Source organism: Fusarium odoratissimum (genome assembly GCF_000260195.1).
Source record: "Fusarium odoratissimum NRRL 54006 unplaced genomic scaffold supercont1.2, whole genome shotgun sequence".
Classification (NCBI taxonomy): domain Eukaryota; kingdom Fungi; phylum Ascomycota; class Sordariomycetes; order Hypocreales; family Nectriaceae; genus Fusarium; species Fusarium odoratissimum.
The window spans coordinates 845,855-865,323 of record NW_022158688.1 but is presented as its reverse complement, the minus strand read 5'-3'; the positions used below and the strand labels follow the sequence as shown (position 1 = coordinate 865,323).

The 19,469-nt window shown below is 48.7% G+C and overlaps 9 protein-coding genes across 10 annotated transcripts; 4 read left to right on the top strand and 5 right to left on the bottom strand.

Annotated features, from left to right (window-relative positions):
• The first annotated feature begins 722 nt into the window (after window positions 1-722).
• On the top strand, window positions 723-2,368 carry FOIG_01941 (uncharacterized protein). Its single transcript, XM_031198957.1, has one exon. It carries the CDS (start codon window positions 1,100-1,102, stop codon window positions 2,177-2,179), a length of 1,080 nt encoding a protein of 359 aa, XP_031070994.1. The 5' UTR covers window positions 723-1,099; the 3' UTR covers window positions 2,180-2,368.
• A 454-nt stretch (window positions 2,369-2,822) lies between these two features.
• Window positions 2,823-4,529, top strand: FOIG_01940 (uncharacterized protein). Its single transcript, XM_031198956.1, has one exon. The coding sequence runs from the start codon at window positions 2,947-2,949 to the stop codon at window positions 4,405-4,407; it is 1,461 nt and encodes a 486-aa protein (XP_031070993.1). The 5' UTR covers window positions 2,823-2,946; the 3' UTR covers window positions 4,408-4,529.
• Window positions 4,530-4,779: 250 nt separating this feature from the next.
• On the bottom strand, window positions 4,780-7,049 carry FOIG_01939 (transcription initiation factor TFIIH subunit 4). Of its 2 annotated transcripts, none has more exons than XM_031198955.1 (2): window positions 6,654-7,049; window positions 4,780-6,599 (listed from the first exon to the last, which is right to left on the bottom strand). In XM_031198955.1, the coding sequence occupies exon 2, from the start codon at window positions 6,588-6,590 to the stop codon at window positions 5,247-5,249; it is 1,344 nt and encodes a 447-aa protein (XP_031070992.1). In that variant the 5' UTR covers window positions 6,591-6,599; window positions 6,654-7,049; the 3' UTR covers window positions 4,780-5,246. The 2 variants fall into 2 exon arrangements, with proteins under 2 accessions (XP_031070992.1, XP_031070991.1); XM_031198954.1 differs by having other exon boundaries at window positions 4,803-6,604.
• Window positions 7,050-7,334: 285 nt separating this feature from the next.
• FOIG_01938 (uncharacterized protein) lies at window positions 7,335-8,780 on the bottom strand. Its single transcript, XM_031198953.1, has one exon. It carries the CDS (start codon window positions 8,669-8,671, stop codon window positions 7,529-7,531), a length of 1,143 nt encoding a protein of 380 aa, XP_031070990.1. The 5' UTR covers window positions 8,672-8,780; the 3' UTR covers window positions 7,335-7,528.
• Window positions 8,781-8,923: 143 nt separating this feature from the next.
• On the bottom strand, window positions 8,924-10,827 carry FOIG_01937 (uncharacterized protein). Its single transcript, XM_031198952.1, has 4 exons — window positions 10,247-10,827; window positions 10,111-10,187; window positions 9,585-10,062; window positions 8,924-9,521 (listed from the first exon to the last, which is right to left on the bottom strand). Exons 1-4 carry the CDS (start codon window positions 10,688-10,690, stop codon window positions 9,009-9,011), a joined length of 1,512 nt encoding a protein of 503 aa, XP_031070989.1. The 5' UTR covers window positions 10,691-10,827; the 3' UTR covers window positions 8,924-9,008.
• A 546-nt stretch (window positions 10,828-11,373) lies between these two features.
• Window positions 11,374-12,533, top strand: FOIG_01936 (proline racemase; the record flags this gene model as incomplete). Its single annotated transcript, XM_031198951.1, has 1 exon — window positions 11,374-12,533. Exon 1 carries the CDS (start codon window positions 11,409-11,411, stop codon window positions 12,531-12,533), a length of 1,125 nt encoding a protein of 374 aa, XP_031070988.1. The 5' UTR covers window positions 11,374-11,408.
• A 658-nt stretch (window positions 12,534-13,191) lies between these two features.
• On the bottom strand, window positions 13,192-15,330 carry FOIG_01935 (uncharacterized protein; the record flags this gene model as incomplete). The annotated part of the gene is made up of 7 exons (XM_031198950.1): window positions 13,192-14,174; window positions 14,228-14,415; window positions 14,467-14,628; window positions 14,685-14,859; window positions 14,916-14,956; window positions 15,010-15,078; window positions 15,146-15,330. The coding sequence occupies 7 exons, from the start codon at window positions 15,328-15,330 to the stop codon at window positions 13,192-13,194; spliced, it is 1,803 nt and encodes a 600-aa protein (XP_031070987.1).
• Window positions 15,331-15,738: 408 nt separating this feature from the next.
• On the top strand, window positions 15,739-17,778 carry FOIG_01934 (uncharacterized protein; the record flags this gene model as incomplete). The annotated part of the gene is made up of 6 exons (XM_031198949.1): window positions 15,739-16,020; window positions 16,087-16,452; window positions 16,515-16,772; window positions 16,830-16,992; window positions 17,054-17,388; window positions 17,446-17,778. 6 exons carry the CDS (start codon window positions 15,739-15,741, stop codon window positions 17,776-17,778), a joined length of 1,737 nt encoding a protein of 578 aa, XP_031070986.1.
• A 469-nt stretch (window positions 17,779-18,247) lies between these two features.
• On the bottom strand, window positions 18,248-19,200 carry FOIG_01933 (uncharacterized protein; the record flags this gene model as incomplete). Its single annotated transcript, XM_031198948.1, has 2 exons — window positions 18,248-19,036; window positions 19,093-19,200. 2 exons carry the CDS (start codon window positions 19,198-19,200, stop codon window positions 18,248-18,250), a joined length of 897 nt encoding a protein of 298 aa, XP_031070985.1.
• Window positions 19,201-19,469: the final 269 nt, after the last annotated feature.

Below are 19,469 nucleotides of genomic sequence, written 5' to 3'. Positions count from 1 at the left end.
CGAATTGCCAGATACTCATTATAACCTTTAGATTTATACAGTTGATGCGCACGCATTTTGATACGCTCACGGGAGTGGCATATTTCTTGACAGCCCATCTGGGCCCACCTTTAAGAACCGTCGTTGCATTGCCTGTGAATGCCACACCCTGCCTCACTTAATCAATCTTGCAATTGTGAGGGAATGCCAGTCGCGTTTCGAAGAGTTCACTTGGGAAAGAATATCACGTGTGATTTTTCGTAGTGTAACAAGAAGCCCGGCATGCCTTGACTCTGGTGTGTGTCATGTAATCGGCGTCTCTGTCGAGGTTCAAATGATAGGCACTTACACGGGTAACTAAAAATAGCAATGCTCAACGATTATGTTTAAAGAGCAAAAACAACTACATGTTTGGTAATCGAATTGCAGAGGGAATTGCACTCTGCTTCACAAAATAAAACATTTTCTTGCCCACGAATGATTGTTCCCTTGATGTCAAACACAAACAGCATATCATGGTTGAGGGTGGTGTGATCTCAAGCGATGATTAACAAGGCGACTAATTGTCAGACACAAAGTCACAAATAGAAAGGATCTGAGACCGGAGACCCCCGGCAATCTGGATCGATCTAAACGAGCAAGGATTCATACAAAATATCAGGCGTCTTTCACGTGGGATTGTCACGCCCTGTCATCCCACGTTCTAAGCCTCAGCTGTTCCCATTCCCATTCCCCGCAACGCAACTCGCTGGAGCTGGGGGCGACATCCCGAAGCCGACCGCCGCAGCCCGTGAGCCGCGACATCAGATCATTTCGGCATCTAACTCAAGTGAGGGACGCTATCTTACCGAGGGACAACTCAGGAACACGACACGTAGTAGGGGAAACTGACGTGTTTGTCATGACGAGGCAAACACGCCAAGGCACTTTTTTATTAGGGGGTCTTTAAAGCTTAAAGGCGCTGATCCCCCCCCACTGTAAGCTATTCAACGGGTTCAACATTTATGAATGCCACTTGCGTCAACAACCTTCAACGTCACTACAGGAACAGACAAAATCTCCGAATCATACTGCAACAAAGCAAGACACACATATTTATTAGTGGAAAGCCACCAAAGCCATGTGCATCGTACTTCTCACTACTGCGCATCCCGATTATGCATTAATTGCCATCGATAATCGGGACGAGTTCATTCTTAGGCCTACATCGCGGCCTCACTGGTGGACTCACAGTACATCTGGTCGACCAGTCTTATCATCACGGGATCTTCAACGAGCAGAGAAAGGAACATGGATGGGCATTAGCAAGGACGGTCTGATGGCCGTACTCACCAATTACCGAGAAACAGATGTTCAGGACCAGAACCACCCTATTCATGCTGCCAAAAGCCGGGGCGGTATGGTCACCGCCTGGTTGGGAACACCGCCCGAAGAGAGCCTCAAGGACAGCGTCCACAAACTGGTCAAGAACGACGGCGTTAAGGGCGTCGGCGGCTTTTCCATGGTTTGCGGCAAGCTGAGGAAGCAGACTCAAGGTATTGCGATTGTAAGCAACCGGGCGGGTAACGTCGAAGAGGTGCCCATCGTCGCCAAAGAGCGCGGTGAGATTTGGGGTCTGAGCAACACAGCCTTCGATGCGACAGGGAAACAAGACGAATGGCCCAAGATCGCCATGGGAAAGAAGCTCTTCCGAGAAGCCATCGATAAATCTGTATCCGACAAGAAAAGCAAGGATGACTTTGTTTCGGACCTCTTTGATGTTCTCAGCCACGACACACTACCCAGGAACGAAAACGCCAGTCTTGTCGAATATATCCACGAGCTCAAGAAGAGTGTCTTCATCCCCTTAATCGGCGACGAAAAGCATCGAAAGGCAATGGAAGCGGCCATGGCGAAAGGACCCGGTGAATGGACAGATGATCAAGCAGCTGCTGAAGAGCTGATATCCGAAGGTCGACCGGATCCTAGTACAACACCTATCATGGGTTTCGAGACTGGCATGTACGGCACCCAGCGACAGACCGTGGTTCTGGTCGATTGGGAGGGTAATGTCACCATGGTGGAGAGGGCGCTTTGGGATGGAAATGGCAATGCGGTGCCTAAGGGAGAAGGCGATTTCAAGTTTGAGTTTGAGATCAATGGATGGAATGATGAGTTTTGTAATGGGAGCACAAATGGAGAGACAAATGGATATTTGTAGACGGTGTTGAGATGGTTGTCACGAAGACGATGCATTGGATAAGAAGCTTTAGACAAAGAATAGACAGCCACTCGATATTAAGACCACAATGAGCTCCTACCCGGCTCGCTATTTTAGTGATAATAACAGCAGTAGCTCCTCTACAAGGTAGGGGGAAGAACTGCCCCGGGGAACGACTTCCTCTTGCGCAAGCAGGTGATGCAGCTGTCAACTGTTCATCACTGTCAAAGCGCAAAGCTTGACCTAACACTGACACTGGCAAAACTTCACTACAACACATCAAAACAAACCAGACGTCTCCAGGCAACGCATCCCAAAAACAAACACACAATCGCTAATATTCACACCCTTCTTCAATACTGTCCCATTCTTTACTGTTCCCAGCGTCATGTTCTACGAACGATTCTTTATTCTGGTCCTTCTCCTTGCTGCCGGTCGTCTACGCCACAACAACGTTCACTTGTTCCCTCTCTTTCGGAGAGATAATTAGGAACAATTTCGATACAGACTATTAATACGCTTCGCTGTGTGGATCATTTTTGAATCCGCTTTCGATGAGTTAGTCAAAGAAGCACGCACTTACTTCCTTGGAGCCGTTTTGGCTTCTCGACCTTCGCTACCCTTAATTCTTTTTCGAGCTATCCTGCTCTCGATTCTTCCGCCTCTGGGTCATTGGTTCTTGTTGCAAGTTGAAGAGGGAGAGCCCATCTAATACAATAACAAATCCATCATCCCGTCTCTAGCTTCCGTTTCGACTTACAACAACAATGGAGGCTCTTCGAAACAGCACTGGCTTCCACAGATCCTCTTCTCGACCTCGTCTACCCACCCTATCCAATGTCTTCTCACGAGGAAAGAAGAAGCGTCCTGTTATCTCTGGTCCAATTGGACCTGTCAAGAATTCTCGAGGTCCCGACTTCACTCGAAGTGAAACCCTCATCATTGTTCCCACCATCAAAGACTGCAGCGGTTCAGACGAGTCATTGTCAGACAAAGAAAACGTTGAAGCTAGGAAAGCAACTCGACGAATCTGTGCTAGTTTCTCGGCACATGGATCACTTGCTAGTCCCCCTACTGTTGCCAGGTCTGGGCTGACTGCAACTTCGAGTTGCAATCTGAACGCAGCCTCTTGTTCGACTTCAACAAAGACCCGCATACCGACAACAAAATTTCATCTGCCCACAACAAAGAGAACCCTTAGCTCCCCGAAGCCTGGCCTCACTACTTCATCTTCGCATCAGTGCCTTTCGAGTGCTGCCCCAATAAAGCCTTTGCCCACAACCAGCTCATTCCAGTCTATCTATGAGGACTTGAGCTTCGAATCCACTGTTCAAGACGAGAACTTCCCCCCCTCCGACCATAAAAAGTCAGCTCTCCCGGAACATGTTCCCCAGGATGGTTCTCAAAAGAACAAAAGCCATCTTCCAAAGTCACGAACATTGACCGTTTTGAGCGATCTTAAAACATCCATCTCCCGATCTTCACTCAACTCTAAACTCTCAGCCTCCCATGATTCCGATGACCCATCATCTCGCAAAACGTCTGCATCTTCAACAAGTAGTTTATTCGCATCAACTACCTCACGACTTAGATTGTCGCGAGCATCTCTAGTTTCTCGATCCAGCAGCAGCTCAGGCACCACGGCGACAGAAGTGCAACCAGACCCCAGGCACATCACCACATCACAACCATCTGCATATTGGTCTGGGCGCTTTGTTTCTCTGCATGATCGTTTCTTAGCCGAAGAATACAGCAATGGGGAGGCTAACCCCTCGGGCTCGAGTCCTGGGAACCTCTTTCAGCACCACGCAATGACCACCGATCGCGTGGCTGTCAACTCCCGTCCGACTCACCTCTCCCACTCCACCACCACATCGGCACTTACAAGTCTAACTGGAACAAAGCCTCGCACCCCACCATGTAATAAGGATGCTAGATGCCTGCGAATCTTCCAACACCTCGAAAGTCTTTGTATCACGAGCGAAGCACGCCGGTCATTGGTAGCCTGGCAGCAGTCATATGCCCGTCGTGTGGGAAAGCCACAACTCCTCCCTCAGGGAGGTCGCATGGAGGACAAGAGTCTGATGGGCAAGCTTTTTGGCACAAACCAAAACAAAGGAGGAAGACGAATCCTTCCAGCTATGAGCGAATCTCGTGTCCCAATTGCTAGACAGGCGAAGCCCGTGCCTGCGGTTAGAGGACGCGGGAAGCGGGTTTCCATCAACTGAATGCTCTTTGTTGGAGTAAAAAGACAAACACGGATACACATGATTATGCTTTGTTCTGAGCTCGCTTGTCACTGGTTGAATCATTTTAAAGTGTATAATAGTTGAAAGGGACTTGTTACAGCCAACAGTTGGCATTGTGGTACACCTCTATGTTAGCGATTTATTCCTTGATGAAGTCGCAAGGTGTCGAAGCCCGAGCTGTTTGTTTTTATTAGCGAGTTTGTATCATGATTGAAGAGGCATGAAGGAACGCAGGTAATGCTGTAGCTATGAAATAATTAATGTCTTTCGAATGTCGAATTCTTAGTAACCTTATGGTGCGAATGTGAATGCTTATGATGAGAGTGTCCCGGCCAAGGGGTAAAAGAAACAGTGAGACTTTAGTCACAAGTGATGGGGATCCTAAAATAGACAGTTATAGAAAGATATGTCAAGTCCTTAACTTTGACTATTTGTATGGGTTAGGTGTAGTAGATACTAAGATTTGACCAGGCTTTCATTTTTTGCATACCATTTGGGGTCTCAAGTCTCTTTGTACCCCAAGTGAGAACATCCTTCAGTACTATCTTGAGAAGGCTAATAACCTGTTGCCATCCACCACGAGAAGATCGCCATGAGATCCTGTAGACATTGCTCAAGTCGCATACAGGCTTAATAACGAACTGTAGTCAAATTCTAGCCGGAAATGTAGTAACATCCAACGCCAACCGCATCTTGGCCCCCGGCTTTCGAGTGGAAATAACTTGGAAAGTCGCCTCTAAATATCCCGTCGACGCCAAAAACTCCAATGCTGTAGATCTCTTACCCTCCCCCTTTTTTCCCATCTCGCGAAAATATTCTCATTCCGTCTTCTTGCGAATCTTCATATAATCTCTAATCTGTTCATGCTTGCTCGCAAAGAACATCTGTCTTGCATCATTCTTCCACACCAAAACACCCACCTCCTCAGCAAATCTTGCAATATCTTTGTATTCCCTATCATCCTCGAATGACTTGAATAAGAATCCGCTCGTTGTCTTCATGCGTTCGTTTTCGAGCTGCCACAGACGAATTTGATCAACTACCGTGGGGGGAAGAACGGGTTTATTGTTGAGAGCCGCGGTGCGGTGCATTTGATCGTGTGCGTGCGCGGAAAGGTAGGAGATGATCTGCTCGGCGGTGATGCCGAATTGAATGGCTTGTCGGATGGACTGGCGGGAAATTCGGCCGGCGACCATGTCGGGGAAGCGCATTGCGAGTTTGGTGAAGAGGGCCAGGACGGCGATTTGAAGTGTTGACTGAGTGTAGGCGTAGATACGGTAGTTGGTCTCGATAATCACACTGCCGCGCTGCTCAGTATTAGCGGCGGTCACGCTTCCGCCTGGTGCGCCGGATTGGCCTGGTTGAAGAGCAGCTGCCGTAGCGGCTGCAACGCCATCACTAATGCTGCGAAGACTATTGCTGCTCGAGGTGAGGGTTGTAGCCAGACGAGTCGGGAAGAACATGGATCGTTTGTGGTTAGGGATGTAAATCAACCCAAAGTCGACAAGCGAGGGTAACATGTTCTTACGCTGTTCCGTCAGCGCATTCGTGTCGTACGCGCGACCAAGTTCCATGCTGGCGAGTACGAAGAGGAACGAGAGCATATCTGTAGCCTCCAGCCCAGCCATCTTATTCACCTCCATAGCCTCCAGCCAAAGCAACAGCAGCGTCCATACTTGCGCATTGGCCTCTTGCAGCAAAAAGGTAAAACCAGCTTGTGTGATACCAACGCTGCCGCTTGCTTTACGATCGACGAGACGGCCCGCGACGAGGAGTTCTTTCACGCTCTTATTCGGTCCAGAAGACTCGCCGGCGCTCTTGTAGCCAACACTAGATACGACGAAGTGCAGAATGTCTTCCCATTTCTTTCGGGCGTAGCGATCGAGGAAGGCGATGTCGATTTCGGGGGGGATTTGGAGTGTTGACGGCACACCGAAGGAGTTGTGTGTACCACCGCCTGATAGCGCGAGTCGAAGGGATAGTTTAAAGTTCGTAGTAAGTTGCATTTCCTGCGGTCGTTCCTTCGAAGGCGCCGTGATCGAAACGATGTGCAGAACGCGCAGGATCGATAACGCCTGGTCTTTCTGCCGCTTATGGCTTGGTTTCACCCAGTCATCTAGATCGCTGAGGAGTATGGGCTTGGGAGAGTAGAGAATGCGCATGACAAACGTCTTTGCTAGGGGGGTGTTAGAGATTGGGCGGGTGTAGTGGTTGTGGTGACAAACCGAGGTGCGGGAGCATGCGACGGAAGATGGCGAACGCGGTTGAGGGTTGTTGGTAGAGCTTGCGGAAGGTCGTGCCGGGGAGCTTCTCGAGATACTCCGCGAGTTGGAGGGAGGGCGCTGGGCTGACTGACATGTTGGGCGACGGGGGGGAGCGCTCTGTCAGTCAGTATTTAAGGGTGCTATCGCATGATCGATTGGTGATGGTGTGGGCAAAGTCGTCTCAATGAGCGTGGCTGGTGAAAGGTTATGTTGCCGACACGCGTATGAAAAAGGCGATGGTGTTAGCCACGGTGTCAGACAAGCGCCGGTATGTTGTTGGGTGGATGTCCGAAAGGTCAAGGATTTGAATGTCTTTGAAGATTCACGAAGCTATTGAGCACAAGCTCTCCAGGCACGATGAATTATTTTCGGGCTACCGTTTAGCGACGCGGATTTAGCGGGAAAAGCTCGGTAAACGACGTCATACATGCACCCCAGCGCGATCGATCTACAGATCAACGACTTACAGCAACTCATTGCAGCTATGATTGTAAGCAGATATAAAAGCTTACAATTGGAACTTTTCTTGCTGCTCAATAAGTTTTGGATATTTAGAAAGGTTGAGTACTGCAGGACAGCCAACGTTCACAGAGCTTCTCAAGGATCCAGTCCATACTTGGCTGCGAACAAAGGCTGCATCGAGGAGGGTTGCCTCAGACTGACATGAACTTCTATATCAGCTGATCCTGACATATAAACTGTCTTCTAACCGATATAAATATTCTTGTCATCGACTTTGTTTCGAATGTTGCTTCTGAAATCGACCATGTAGACCACCAAAATGACTTGGCACATTAGAGACTCTGAGATAGCTTCTATCTATTCCCGTCATTAAGCTAAAAGTTAGAGATAGTCGTTCCAACATTTCTCTTCCTAGCAAGGTCCAGGATCGCGTTTCCAGCGGCAAGATCTGTGACACTCACGCCAATGCCTTTGTACACGATGAAGCCCTCACTAATCCACTTCTTCAGCTTCTCGACGCCTCCTTCAGGCTTCCTTTCAGACTTGTCATCTAGCCAATCTAAGATCTCTCCAACCTGAAGTAACCTTTCACCCTTGAGACCGCTCTGTATAACTTCTCCAGACTTGACCATCGCCTCTTCAAGATCATCAACAAGAATACTGCCTTCCGCACCATGAGGGCTGTATGAGTCGTCGCGAGAAGCAGCATGGCGAAGCATTTCTGGATCAAGTTCGATCATATCGGCTTGCCATGAACCTATGGCACCGACGAAAGGTAATCTGCTTCGTGTTCCATCACCTAGGATGGTCTTGAGTGAGAACAGGGGACTTGTTGAACCAACTGTGCAGAACACTGCGTCGGCTGATGACAAGAGAGATGCCAGAGCCTCGTCGTAATCAGCTTGAGCAGGATCCAGAACATTCAGAGTGGCAGAAGACTTCCAGTACTTTTGGTTTTCTTCCGTAACCGTCTTGACCAAATCCTTGGCCCGGCCCACAGATCGGTTCACGATGGTGATCTTCTTGATCTCGGAGCCTCTGAGAGCCAGTGCCAGACGAGTATGCCAAAGCCCTTGCTTTCCCGCTCCAAAGATCACAATATTTTCCGTATTCCTTCTCCAAGTCCATGGAATCAAAGCAGATAAAGTAGTACGATAACCAGTTGGCTCCGCAGCATTGAGTATACCCGTCGGCACACCTGCAGAATCGCACAAAGACAAAAGTCCTCCAAGTGGACGGTTCACCGTGTTACCCTCTGAGTCCTTGATGGGAGCTGGCGTGACCACGATCTTGGTTCCTACATGGTCTGGAGAGGTGAATGTGCGGAAGAGAGTCTTTTGCCCATTCGGTCGATTGACGAAATCTGGTGTTGGTTGGTATTTCCCTTCACCTTTGACGGAAAAGTCAATGAGGATGTTCTCCAGAGCCTCCTTGAACTGAAGGACTTCTTCTTTGGACAGGCTGATGAGAAGGTCGCGGATCTCGGCGTCGCCAAGGACGACGAGGCTGCTGGTCATTGTGCCTAAAACAATAAATGAAGAATCAGATGAAGAGTAGAGCTGTGTATATTTACTGACTATTGATATAGGTATATAAACCCGATGCTTATCGTGGTACGGATGACTGCGAAGTCGGCGCTGGAGGGGCAGAACGGCCAGCGTCGGAGCCGGTTAATGGAGCCGGCTCTTGACCCCACGGCCGGCCGGTCCATCCGACTACGGATCGGCACCCGATATCTCTCGCAGACATGGCTCTTTAGATGATAGGAATTGGCGATGACATGGCAAATATCTTGGGAAATCGTATTGAATTGACATAAGAACCAGCTTTGCTGATAACCAATTGTGGGACTACCTATTGCTGAACTGCAGTAGCATTCTTACACCCATCCTGAAAGGACTTGAACGAATACTTCCTCACAACAATCTCATTGTCAAACCCAAACTCCACACCAGTCTGCAATGCATCATACCCTCCAGCTGTTGGCTTCCATCCCTTCTTCGTTAACCCAGCATAGGGATCCTGAATAAACGCCAACCAGTAATCCTGCATCGAATGACTGATCTTGTACTCAAACGGCCCAGACTTATTCCGCGCAATATCATGGGTCCCAAAGATCAAAGGAAGTTCAGCGGAATGAAAAGCACCCTCGTCTCCGGGCATGATGTTGGTGAAGTTTGAGGAGTACATGTATCGCCAGGTCTTGGCGTTGGTTGAGGATCGCAGAGCTGTTTCGAAGTGTGCGGGACAACCAAAGGTACTGTCTGTGTGGACTTGTTCGGGTGGTGGCATGACTGGAGGCTCTGCAGGCTCTGCAGGCTCTGCACCAAAGTTCCATTCGTCTCTGTTTGTACCGATGATGGATGGCTGAGGGAGAGGTCAGTATAGTCCTCTTTTACTTGTGGTAAGATGATGTGATGGAGAGCTTACCAGCTTGGGGATCTTGGACGATAGAAGCCGCTTCGAGTAGTCGGAGAACCTAGTTCTCTCATCGACAACAGGAACAAAGCTCACTCCCGCTGTATTCTCGACCTTCTTCTGGATATCCTTGAATGGTACTCTGCGGAGGCAATCGACCTGGTTGCCTTTATCACACTTGAACGCCTTCGCAATAGAGGTAAAGTTGGAGTGTGAGGAATCAGCATTGTTGATGGGTAAGAAGACACCTCCTGAATCTTGGATGTATGCACGCGCAATTGGCTCCTTAGGATACGCATACTGATAGTACCCAACCGAAGCGCCGCCGGCACTCTGACCCCAGAGAGTGATTCCCTTGGGATCACCGCCGAAGCGTGCGATGTTGTCGCGCACCCACTCGACAGCAAGACGCTGATCTAGGAGTCCCAGATTTTGCTCTTTGGGGCCAAGACCCGCGGCATTTGGGAACCCAAAGATTCCCAGACGATAGCTATCTCACGGTTAGTGATGTAAGTGAGAAGGGATTGTCTTTACATACTTGAGACTGACGACTATGTGTTTCTGACTCCTTGCGATCCAGTGGGGAGGTACTTGATAGTCGATGTTACCACCGCCCTACACGAAGCATGTAAGCAACTTCAATTTCACTGATAGCCACTCAATGAGGATCATACAGCACCAAAACCACCGCCATGGATCCAAACCAACACGGGTAGTTGATCCTTGTTACCTCCCCAAGTCTTATATGGAGTCCATACGTTGAGGTACAGACAGTCTTCGCTTGTACTGTTAGGCTTGATCAGGAACTCAGGGCGCCAAGGACCACTGTTGGATGGTTCAGCCTGAGGACAAGCAGGGCCTTGATGCGATGCATTCAATGTTCCGAATTGTCCTTTGGCTACTGCAGGAGCCCATCGTCGTTTCCCAACCGGAGGTTCGGCATAAGGTATACCGAGGAATTGAGCCACATTAGGAAAAGACTCGTCTGTAAAGCCTTTAACAACACCGCTATCCGTCTTTACAGTTGTCGTGTCAAGAGCAGAGACATGATTGGCAAATAGGGTACCAATTCCTGCCCCAACGGCCAGGAGGTGAGAAACACTCGGTGGAATCATCATGCGTCACTGTAAGTAGTTACGAATGACGGCAATCGAACTCATGGGATAGTAAAGCTGGTATCGCGAGTCATTTTGTATCCAGGCTTGAGGCATCCGATATTAAGGCCGAATGTCACCTTATATCCACAACCGAGGCACCAAGAAGCGGGGAATGAGGAGTGAAGCTGGAGATCTTCAATAAAATGGCCAGTTTTGGGAGTTTGGATCTTGATTTTTGGCATGACTTGGTCATGATCTGGGGTATCGACCTGAAATGGTCATCAGAGTTTGACGATGAACGGTGAATGAGTTTATGTGATATAAGCTTCTTTGTATCCTTAACTCATAGGTTTATTTGATCTTCAAGGACAAATATGTAAATCAGGTAATAGTACTTAACGCCCTCGTGCACTTACATGTAAAGTATAACATCTTCCTTGTGTTCTGTCGTTCGGGCAAGAATAATCCGAGCCGAACCGGGACGGTGTTGCATCCGATTACGGATCGCCCACCGATGTCCCTCAACTTTACCCCAAATAAGACCCTTTGATAAACCCCACGAGTCTTAGTTGATGGCGGCTAAGCTAACCTTCGAACATGCGGAGAAGCTAAGCTTTCTGGAAGGTCGTTCCAGACTTCCGTCTGATAGCCAATTATGAGGAGCTTCAATAATCCTCAGATAGAAACAGTGATAACCTACGGTTGTTGGTTCCGATATGATCTTCTGTATAAGAGCTTGATGCTAGATAGAACTTCATATGTAGCCATCAGCAATTTGCCCAACTCAAACTTTCATCACAGCAGTGTACTCTACCTCTTCACCATGCCCTTCAAGCGCAGCTTCAACACCGTAGGCGTCCACTGCGGCGGCGAGGTTTGCGACGTTGTAGTCGGCGGCGTTCGCGATGTCCCCGGCAAGACAATGTACGAGAAGATGATGCACTTCTGGAAGAAAGAAGACCACCTTCGAAATCTTCTCCTCAACGAACCACGAGGCTGTTCCGCCATGTGCCACAACCTCGTCTTGCCTCCCACAAACCCAGAAGCCGACTATGGCTTCATCATCATGGAGCATGAAGAGTACCCGCCCATGTCGGGAGCAAATACCGTTGCGACGGTGACGTGTCTGTTGGAAACGGGCATGGTGACCATGCAGGAGCCTGAGACGGTTGTTAAGCTTGATGCGCCGGCTGGGCTTGTTACTGCTTATGCGAAGTGTGAGAATGGGAAATGCAAGAGTGTCAGGTTCCATAACGTACCTGCTTTTGTGTTTGCCACCGACAAAGAGATCTCGGTACCGGATCTAGGCACGGTAAAAGTCGACATTGCATATGGAGGGATGATCTACGTGCTGGTCGATGCTGCATCGGTTGGTCTGAAAATCAAGACTACGGAGGGCGCCAAGCTGGTCAAAGTCGGAGAACGCATTAAGAGAGCTGTCATGGAACAAACGGACCCAGTCCATCCCGAAAACCCTGGTATCCACGGCGTCACAATTATCGAGTTTACAGAGCCCCTCTACGAGTACAAGGACGGAAAGGCAGCAAACAATACTGTCGTTGTGTCTCCCGGGCGCTTAGATCGAAGCCCCTGCGGAACAGGAACATGTGCCAGGCTTGCAGTTCTCCACGCCAAAGGAGAGCTGAAGGAGGGTGAGAACTTTTATCATCGCGGCATCACTGGGACGGAATTTGTTGGTAGGGTAGAGGGAACAACCAAGGTTGGCGAATATTCTGCTATTTATCCCTCGGTCGAAGGGCAAGCATGGATAACAAGCTTCAAGCAAGTTGTGTTGGATTCCACGGACCCTTTCCCTGAAGGGTTTCGCGTAGGAGATACATGGCATCTGGACCCCGAAGAGTAGGCATGTTTAAGAACAATGATACAGGAGCTGGCCGGTTTATCGCGAGAAGTATGCAAATGTCTACAAAGGATCCCTTGTGTCGCTGACTGGGAGTTACAACCACAGCGACTCTGTAGAACACCAGCTTCTTAAGGGAGGCATAAAACTTTGACACCTTTATCCAGGACAATAAATGAACTTATATAAATTTAGTATATTTCAGGACATCTTTAGACTAGTTCATGATGTCTTCATCTAAGTTTTGAGGTTTTGCCCTCTGGGGCCTTCTTTGTCCTTCCGAGTTCAGGGGAACTGACGTTCACAGAGGTTTTGCCAATATCGTATACTAAAAATAATCATGTAGACTGTATTTTGTCGTGTTGACTTTTATGAATCTATATTCGTGTTGAAAGAGAGCACATATCTTGGTGATTCGCTCACATACCTGCTTGTATCAGAGCTTGCTCACTAAGAACAGGGCATATTATCCCCCAGACAGATGTATCGGCTTCTCATATCAAAGGTCCTCCTTGAAAGACCCATCACTATCAACGAATAGAACTGTAAGTACGTCTTAGGTGCCGTTGTATGCCGCGCTGGAATTCTCTCAGGCACTGTGGAACGGATAGGTTAGATACCCTTATCGGCGTCACAACTCATATATTGCACTGATCGTATCCTAGTGTGAAAATGGTCGCCTTCTATAGAACTCACTGTCCTCAGGTTTCCCCTCATCCGGCGCATCCACAACATCACGGTCCAAAAACCACGACGGATCGCCCTCAGTCAGCACCTGACTCCAACCATTCCCCATCCACCGGAGCAAATTCCCCGTAGGATCCGCACTCTCAAATTTATAATCCTCCCATCGCGGCGCCCTCAGGACCTCAAGGCACTGCGCAGAAGACCCAGGCCAAAGGGCTACAACTCGTGACCCGAGTCTACCGGCGCGATACCACGATGAGCACTCGTCCGTGTACACAGTACCTTTGAAGTACTCGTCTATGTACTGACTGAAGTCAGCTACACGCTCGGGTTTGACCTCGATGGTAGCGTAGTCTTCCTTTTGAAGCTTGCGGATCGCCTTGACGATATAGTCGCCCTGTGCTTCGAAGACACTGAGCAAACTGCCTGAGCCTAGACCGCAATTGGGACCTGCGATGAGGAAGAAATTGGGGAATTCGTCTACTGCCAGTGAGATATAGGACTCAAAGTGTGGCTTCCACTTTTCCGCCAGCGTTGTCCCATTGCGACCGATTATTCCGAATGTTGGCGGTGCTTCGACGTCGTATCCGGTGGCGCAGACCAGAACATCAAGATCAACCTCTTCCCCAGAGGCGAGTTTGATTCCTCGTTCCGTGACTTCCTCAATCTTTTGGCTGATGAAGGTGACGTTCTCTTGTTGGAGCGCCCTGAGATATCCAGGGCCTGGCGTCAAACGACGACAGCCAGGGGCAAACTTGGGAATGATTTGAAGTAGGTCTTTTCTGTCTTTTAGTTGCTCCTCCATTTGCTTTTTGAAGAATTCTTTAGCCCCGTTCTGTACATCGGTGCCCATTAAGGTCAAAGGGTAGATTGCTGCAGCCTCATCCTCGAGTGTCTTTCGCATCTTGTAGTAAAGTTCTGGCTGCCTCGCAAGCATTTCTTGGTGACGACGCGAGACTTGTCCATGTCAGCCTGCCATCCCCAGATACCGGGCTTGTCTAGGAACTTACACTTGGTCTCTGAAGGATCCATTCCTAATTTTTGCATTGCTGCATCGCCAAAGGCAGGAATAATCCAAGTCGGCGATCGAGCGAAACAGGACACCTTGATGCCCTCCAGCGGCTGGATGGCTGGCACGATTTGAATGGCGCTTGATCCATTGCCAATGACTCCCACGCGTTTGTTTTTCAGATCGTAACTGCCCCATTGTCAATGTCTCTTCAATTTACTGAGGCGACCATGTACTGACCTTTCATCCCAAGCACCAGAGTGCATGAGCTTACCCGCGAATTGCTTCAGTCCCTTGATCTGCGGCCAAGCAATCTGATTGAGACCGCCTTTTGCGGAGACTAGGATGTTTGCAGTATCTTGAAATGTCTCCCCGGTCTTGTTGTTCTTTACAGTAAGTCTCCTAAAGCCTTTCATCAGTCTACTTCACGCTGACGACATGGCCTCAAAATTACTCACCAAACCTTGTTCTCTGAGTCCCAAGTGGCCGAAGTGACTTGATGACAAGTCTTGATGAACCTATTGGCACCGTATCTCTCGGCGATATCCTGCATGTATGCACGGATTTCGGCGCCGGGAGCATAAAGCGATGACCAATAGGGGTTTGGCGCGAAGCTGAACTGGTAACAGTATGCTGCCGATTTCATCAGTCCCTATACAGGAGATACATAAACCAGGATAGAGACTTACATGGGATGTCGCAAGCCAAGCCAGGATAGCGGTTCAACCACCTGTTGCTCAGGTTAGACCAAGGTCACCAGGACTTGGAGGCTAGATGCTGTACCAGACTCCTGATGTTTCTTCATTCATCTCATAGACGGTAAGATCGATATTCCTCAGTCTCTGTGTCATTCTATTCGAGTCGTCAACTTCACTGTTTACTCCAAGGCATTCCAACCTTGAGTAGACTGATGACTTACCGAATAGTTGAATAGATACCAGAAAACCCAGCTCCAATGATTACAACCCTCATGGGTCGTTGATTCTCGACAGGAGTGTCTTTCAGTGTAAACTTGGTTGGGTTCTCTCCAGAACCGTTCTGCATGGCCGTATGGCCATTCTGGCCAAGATGATCACCGTTGCTCTTGCGGAAGTCGTCAATCATGTTTTCTATATGGAGTGTGTATTTAGTATTCTTTGATGGTTCTCGCTCTCGTATTTGTGGTATCGTCGTTTAAATGCTATGGGTAGAGTGTGGGGTATTAAGCATAAATACACATCTGTGGACGCTCCATTGTATTCTACAAACTCGGCACTGCCGAGGGACTACAGAATAATGATCATAAGATCATCACAGAATCGGAAATTTCCCAAGGTAAAAGGAAACGGGGCTGTTGCACGAGATCAATACAGTGCGTCGACTTAATGCCGAGGCAATAGCTCCGAGGGTCGCGGTTCGAGTAACTCCAAGGCAAAGAGGCTGGGCTTAGAATAAAATCGTATCTTCAAAAAAATCTCAAGTCTCAATAGTAGTGCTTTACCAATTGTTCCTTTGATCCAGTTGAACGCCATCATGGTCTTCGTATCACCAGCCTGGGCGCGAGCGCTCCCTCCAGTGCCTCTCCCAGACAGCATCACAGTCGAAGAATTCATGTATTCAGAGAAACATGGCCGCAAACCAATGACACATTCCCGTAATCCATACACCTGTGGTTTGACGGGCCATACGTATACCGTTGCTGAGGTCCGGGAAAGGGTCGACTCTATGGCCAAGGTGATAGCAAAACGACTCGATTGGAGTGTCGCCAACGGCACGGAATGGGACAAGGTGGCTTGTGTCTTTTCTTGGAATACGGTGCGATCAAAACACTCGAGGATACATGTTTGATGAGAATTACTGATTGAAATTTGCGTTTCCCAGATTGATTACGTTCCATTGACTCACGCCTTGCATCGCCTCAACGCGATTGTCAGTCTGGCCAACGCCGCTTACAGTGTGTCTGAACTCACGCATCAACTTCGTTCGACAAGTGCAAAAGTCTTGTTCACCTGCATCCCTCTCCTTCCCGTGGCTTTGGAGGCAGCAGCAGCGGCAAATATCTCTAAAGACCATATTTTCATCCTCGATATGCCTGGTCAAACAAATAACAGCAGGTTTGTCGCTCTATCTACGCTGATAGATGAAGGAAGACACTTGCCTCCGCTCCCGCCGTTGCGATGGGTCAAGGAGCAAGGAAAGCGACAGGTTGCTTACATCTGCTTCTCTAGTGGAACCTCTGGCCTTCCGGTTAGTTGTCTGACCCTGGATCCATAGATAATTCCTTCTGGCGAATGCTAATATGGGTTTAGAAAGGTGTCATGTTATCGCACTACAACATCATCAGTAACGTTGCCTTGCAAGTCGAGTACGAGACCTATGGGCGGAAATTAGCTGGGGTTGAGACGCAGGTCGGACTGGGTCTACTGCCATTCAGCCACATCTACGGTCTGGTCATTATCTCTCACATACTCCCTTGGCAGGGAGACGAGGTCGTGGTGCTCCCAAGATACAATCTAGGACACATGCTCGCAGCCATACAGAAGTACAAAGTCCGTCATTTGCCGCTTGTAAGTTGTGCTTTTATACATCACCCTTGTATCCAACTGACTTGGAAATTGTTATAGGTCCCGCCTATCGCCATTCAGCTACTTCAGAACAAAAGCAAATGCGATTCATACGACTTGAGTAGTATAGAATGGGTTACTTCCGGTGCTGCACCCCTCGGTGCCAAGACCATCGAGAGTATGCAGCAGACATGGCCAAAATGGAAAGTTGGGCAGGGCTATGGTAAGATGATCCAAAACAAGACGTTTTCTAGGATAATACCTGACACTATTGACTCTACCAGGCTTGACAGAGAGTAGTCCTTCTGTTTGCACCACAAGCGAGCATGACATTCTCCCCGGTACATCGGGGTCCATCGTTCTCGGGACTCGATGCAAGGTTATTGATGAGGATGGCAAAGAAGTAGCTGAGCTTGAGAAGCCAGGCGAACTCTATGTCCAATCTCCAAACATCTGTCTCGGCTATATGAACAATGCCAAAGCCACAGCAGAGACCTTTGTATGGGATGAGGACGGCAGATGGCTTCGAACAGGTGATGTTGTTGTCGTACGTCTGTCACCTCTTGGTACAGAGCACATCGTCATCGTCGACCGAATCAAAGAGCTCATTAAAGTAAAGGTATCCATAGCCCATTCAGTCCGCATTAAACATAAGCGCAACTAACGGGAACAATAGGGAAACCAAGTGGCTCCCGCGGAGCTCGAGGCGCATATCCTTTCTCATCCATTCGTTGCAGATTGCGCAGTCATCTCTGTTCCAGACGATTTCGCTGGGGAAGTGCCCAAAGCCTTTGTGGTGAAAGATGTTAGTACGAATAATAAGTCTGACGAAGAGGTAGTGACTGCGATTTGCAAATATGTTGAAAGCCACAAAGCAAAGTACAAGTGGCTTCAGGGTGGTGTGGAGTTTATTGAGGCCATTCCCAAGAGCCCTAGCGGTAAGATCCTGAGACGGGTCTTGCAAACGAGGAAGAAGGGAAAGTCAGTGGAGGTTACATCCAAACTCTAGATTGGATTATGTATGGTTAATGTGCCTTGGAGGGCACCCAACGATTGCTTTCAACGCCTTGAGTTCGCGACAGAGCGGTTCGCCTGCTTTAGTTTGGTTGTTTCTAGTTAGGTACTTCAGAGAACTAATACAGCTTGAGCTACTAGATATAATCTTGCATACAAGGCGGTTTTGCAATCATGAAAGGGCCACCTCGGCAAGTGAGCGATGGTGCGTTTACAGGTCATGGGCTTGTCAGCAGGTTAGTGCATCCATATCCGCCAGTTCTTTTCACTGAAGAGTACGGATGGAGAAGAAAAGGCAAGATAAGAATGTTAGAGATGAGTAAGTACTCGACAAAGCATCATAGCCTCAAGTTCATTTCACACCAAGGCAAGCTTTAATTGTATTCAAAAATGATAACATTATTCGGTATTCATATATCTAATTGAATCTACACTACTTATTCTAGTACCTCTTGTATTCTATATCACGCAAAGAGTTCATCAAGATAAGCAATTTGGGCCTGAACGTTTTCCTCAAAGGGCGTGCCAAAGTAAGGCGAGAAATGACCCATACCCTTGAGAACCACAAGCTTCTTTGGTTCAAGTGCCTTATTGAAAGCCTCAAGCTGCAAATGGGGCTGTGTTGTAACATCCTGATCAGCCACAATCATCAACATGGGCGTCGGCGAGATACGATGGATATAAGCCAGTGGCTCGTGAAGTAGAGCGTAGGTCAGACTCTGCACCGTACACGTCTTGGACCAATCAAGTCCTCGCCGTTCCATTTCACCAATAAACGGGATCGACTCTGGGTCTTTGAGAACAGCTTGGGACGCGCCGGTCTTCAGCTCATCAAGAGAACTGGGGAAGTTGGGGATCTTGGATGGGGATCCTTCCGCTGTGGCCTTGGCTCTTTCACCGAGGAGTAAGCTTGTCGACGCCCCTGGCATGCGAGAGATCCATTCGCCTGAGATGAAGGGGACTTGCAAGATGACGCCGGCGATATTATGATTCACAGCTGCTGCGCAGATGGCGTTTCCTCCAGACATACTGGACCCCCAGTAGACGATTTTTGTAGGGTCTACTTCAGGCTGAGTGACCGCAAAGTTGAACACGTCGAAATAATCGCGTGTTTGCAAGGTCGGATCGACTTGCTCCCGAGGAAGACCCTCGCTCTCTCCCCAGCACCGGTTATCGTAGGTCAGAACACCATAACCAGCCTTATTAAATCGTGCTGCAAATTCGGGCAGAAAATGGGATCGCAGTCCGGACCACTACGTTAAAGGGTGAGTTAGTAGAATGTATGATCTCGAGACCCCGTGTGACTTACACCGCTTGACATGATAATGCAAGGCTTTTTCTGACCGACAGAGAACAAAGTTCCCTTGAGCTTTAGGCCATCGTAGGTGGGAACATCGACATCTTTGTGGGAAGCCATTTTGACAAGAGGATAGACGTGAGAAGAATTGTAAGTGGTTGAACTTGGGCAGAACAGGGTCAATTGTAGGATTGGCTTCAAGGCGAAATAACAAACAAATCTATGTATTTAATAATTAAAAGATTTAGGTCCAGGTCGAAATAATGTTTCTGAATCCAAGGCATAGTGTGTTGTGGATGACGACGTCCCTCGGGAAATCGATCCCTCGGCATTTCACCCCATGGCAAAGTATACCGCCTGTGCCGTGCACCCCGAGGCGTCGAGAAAGA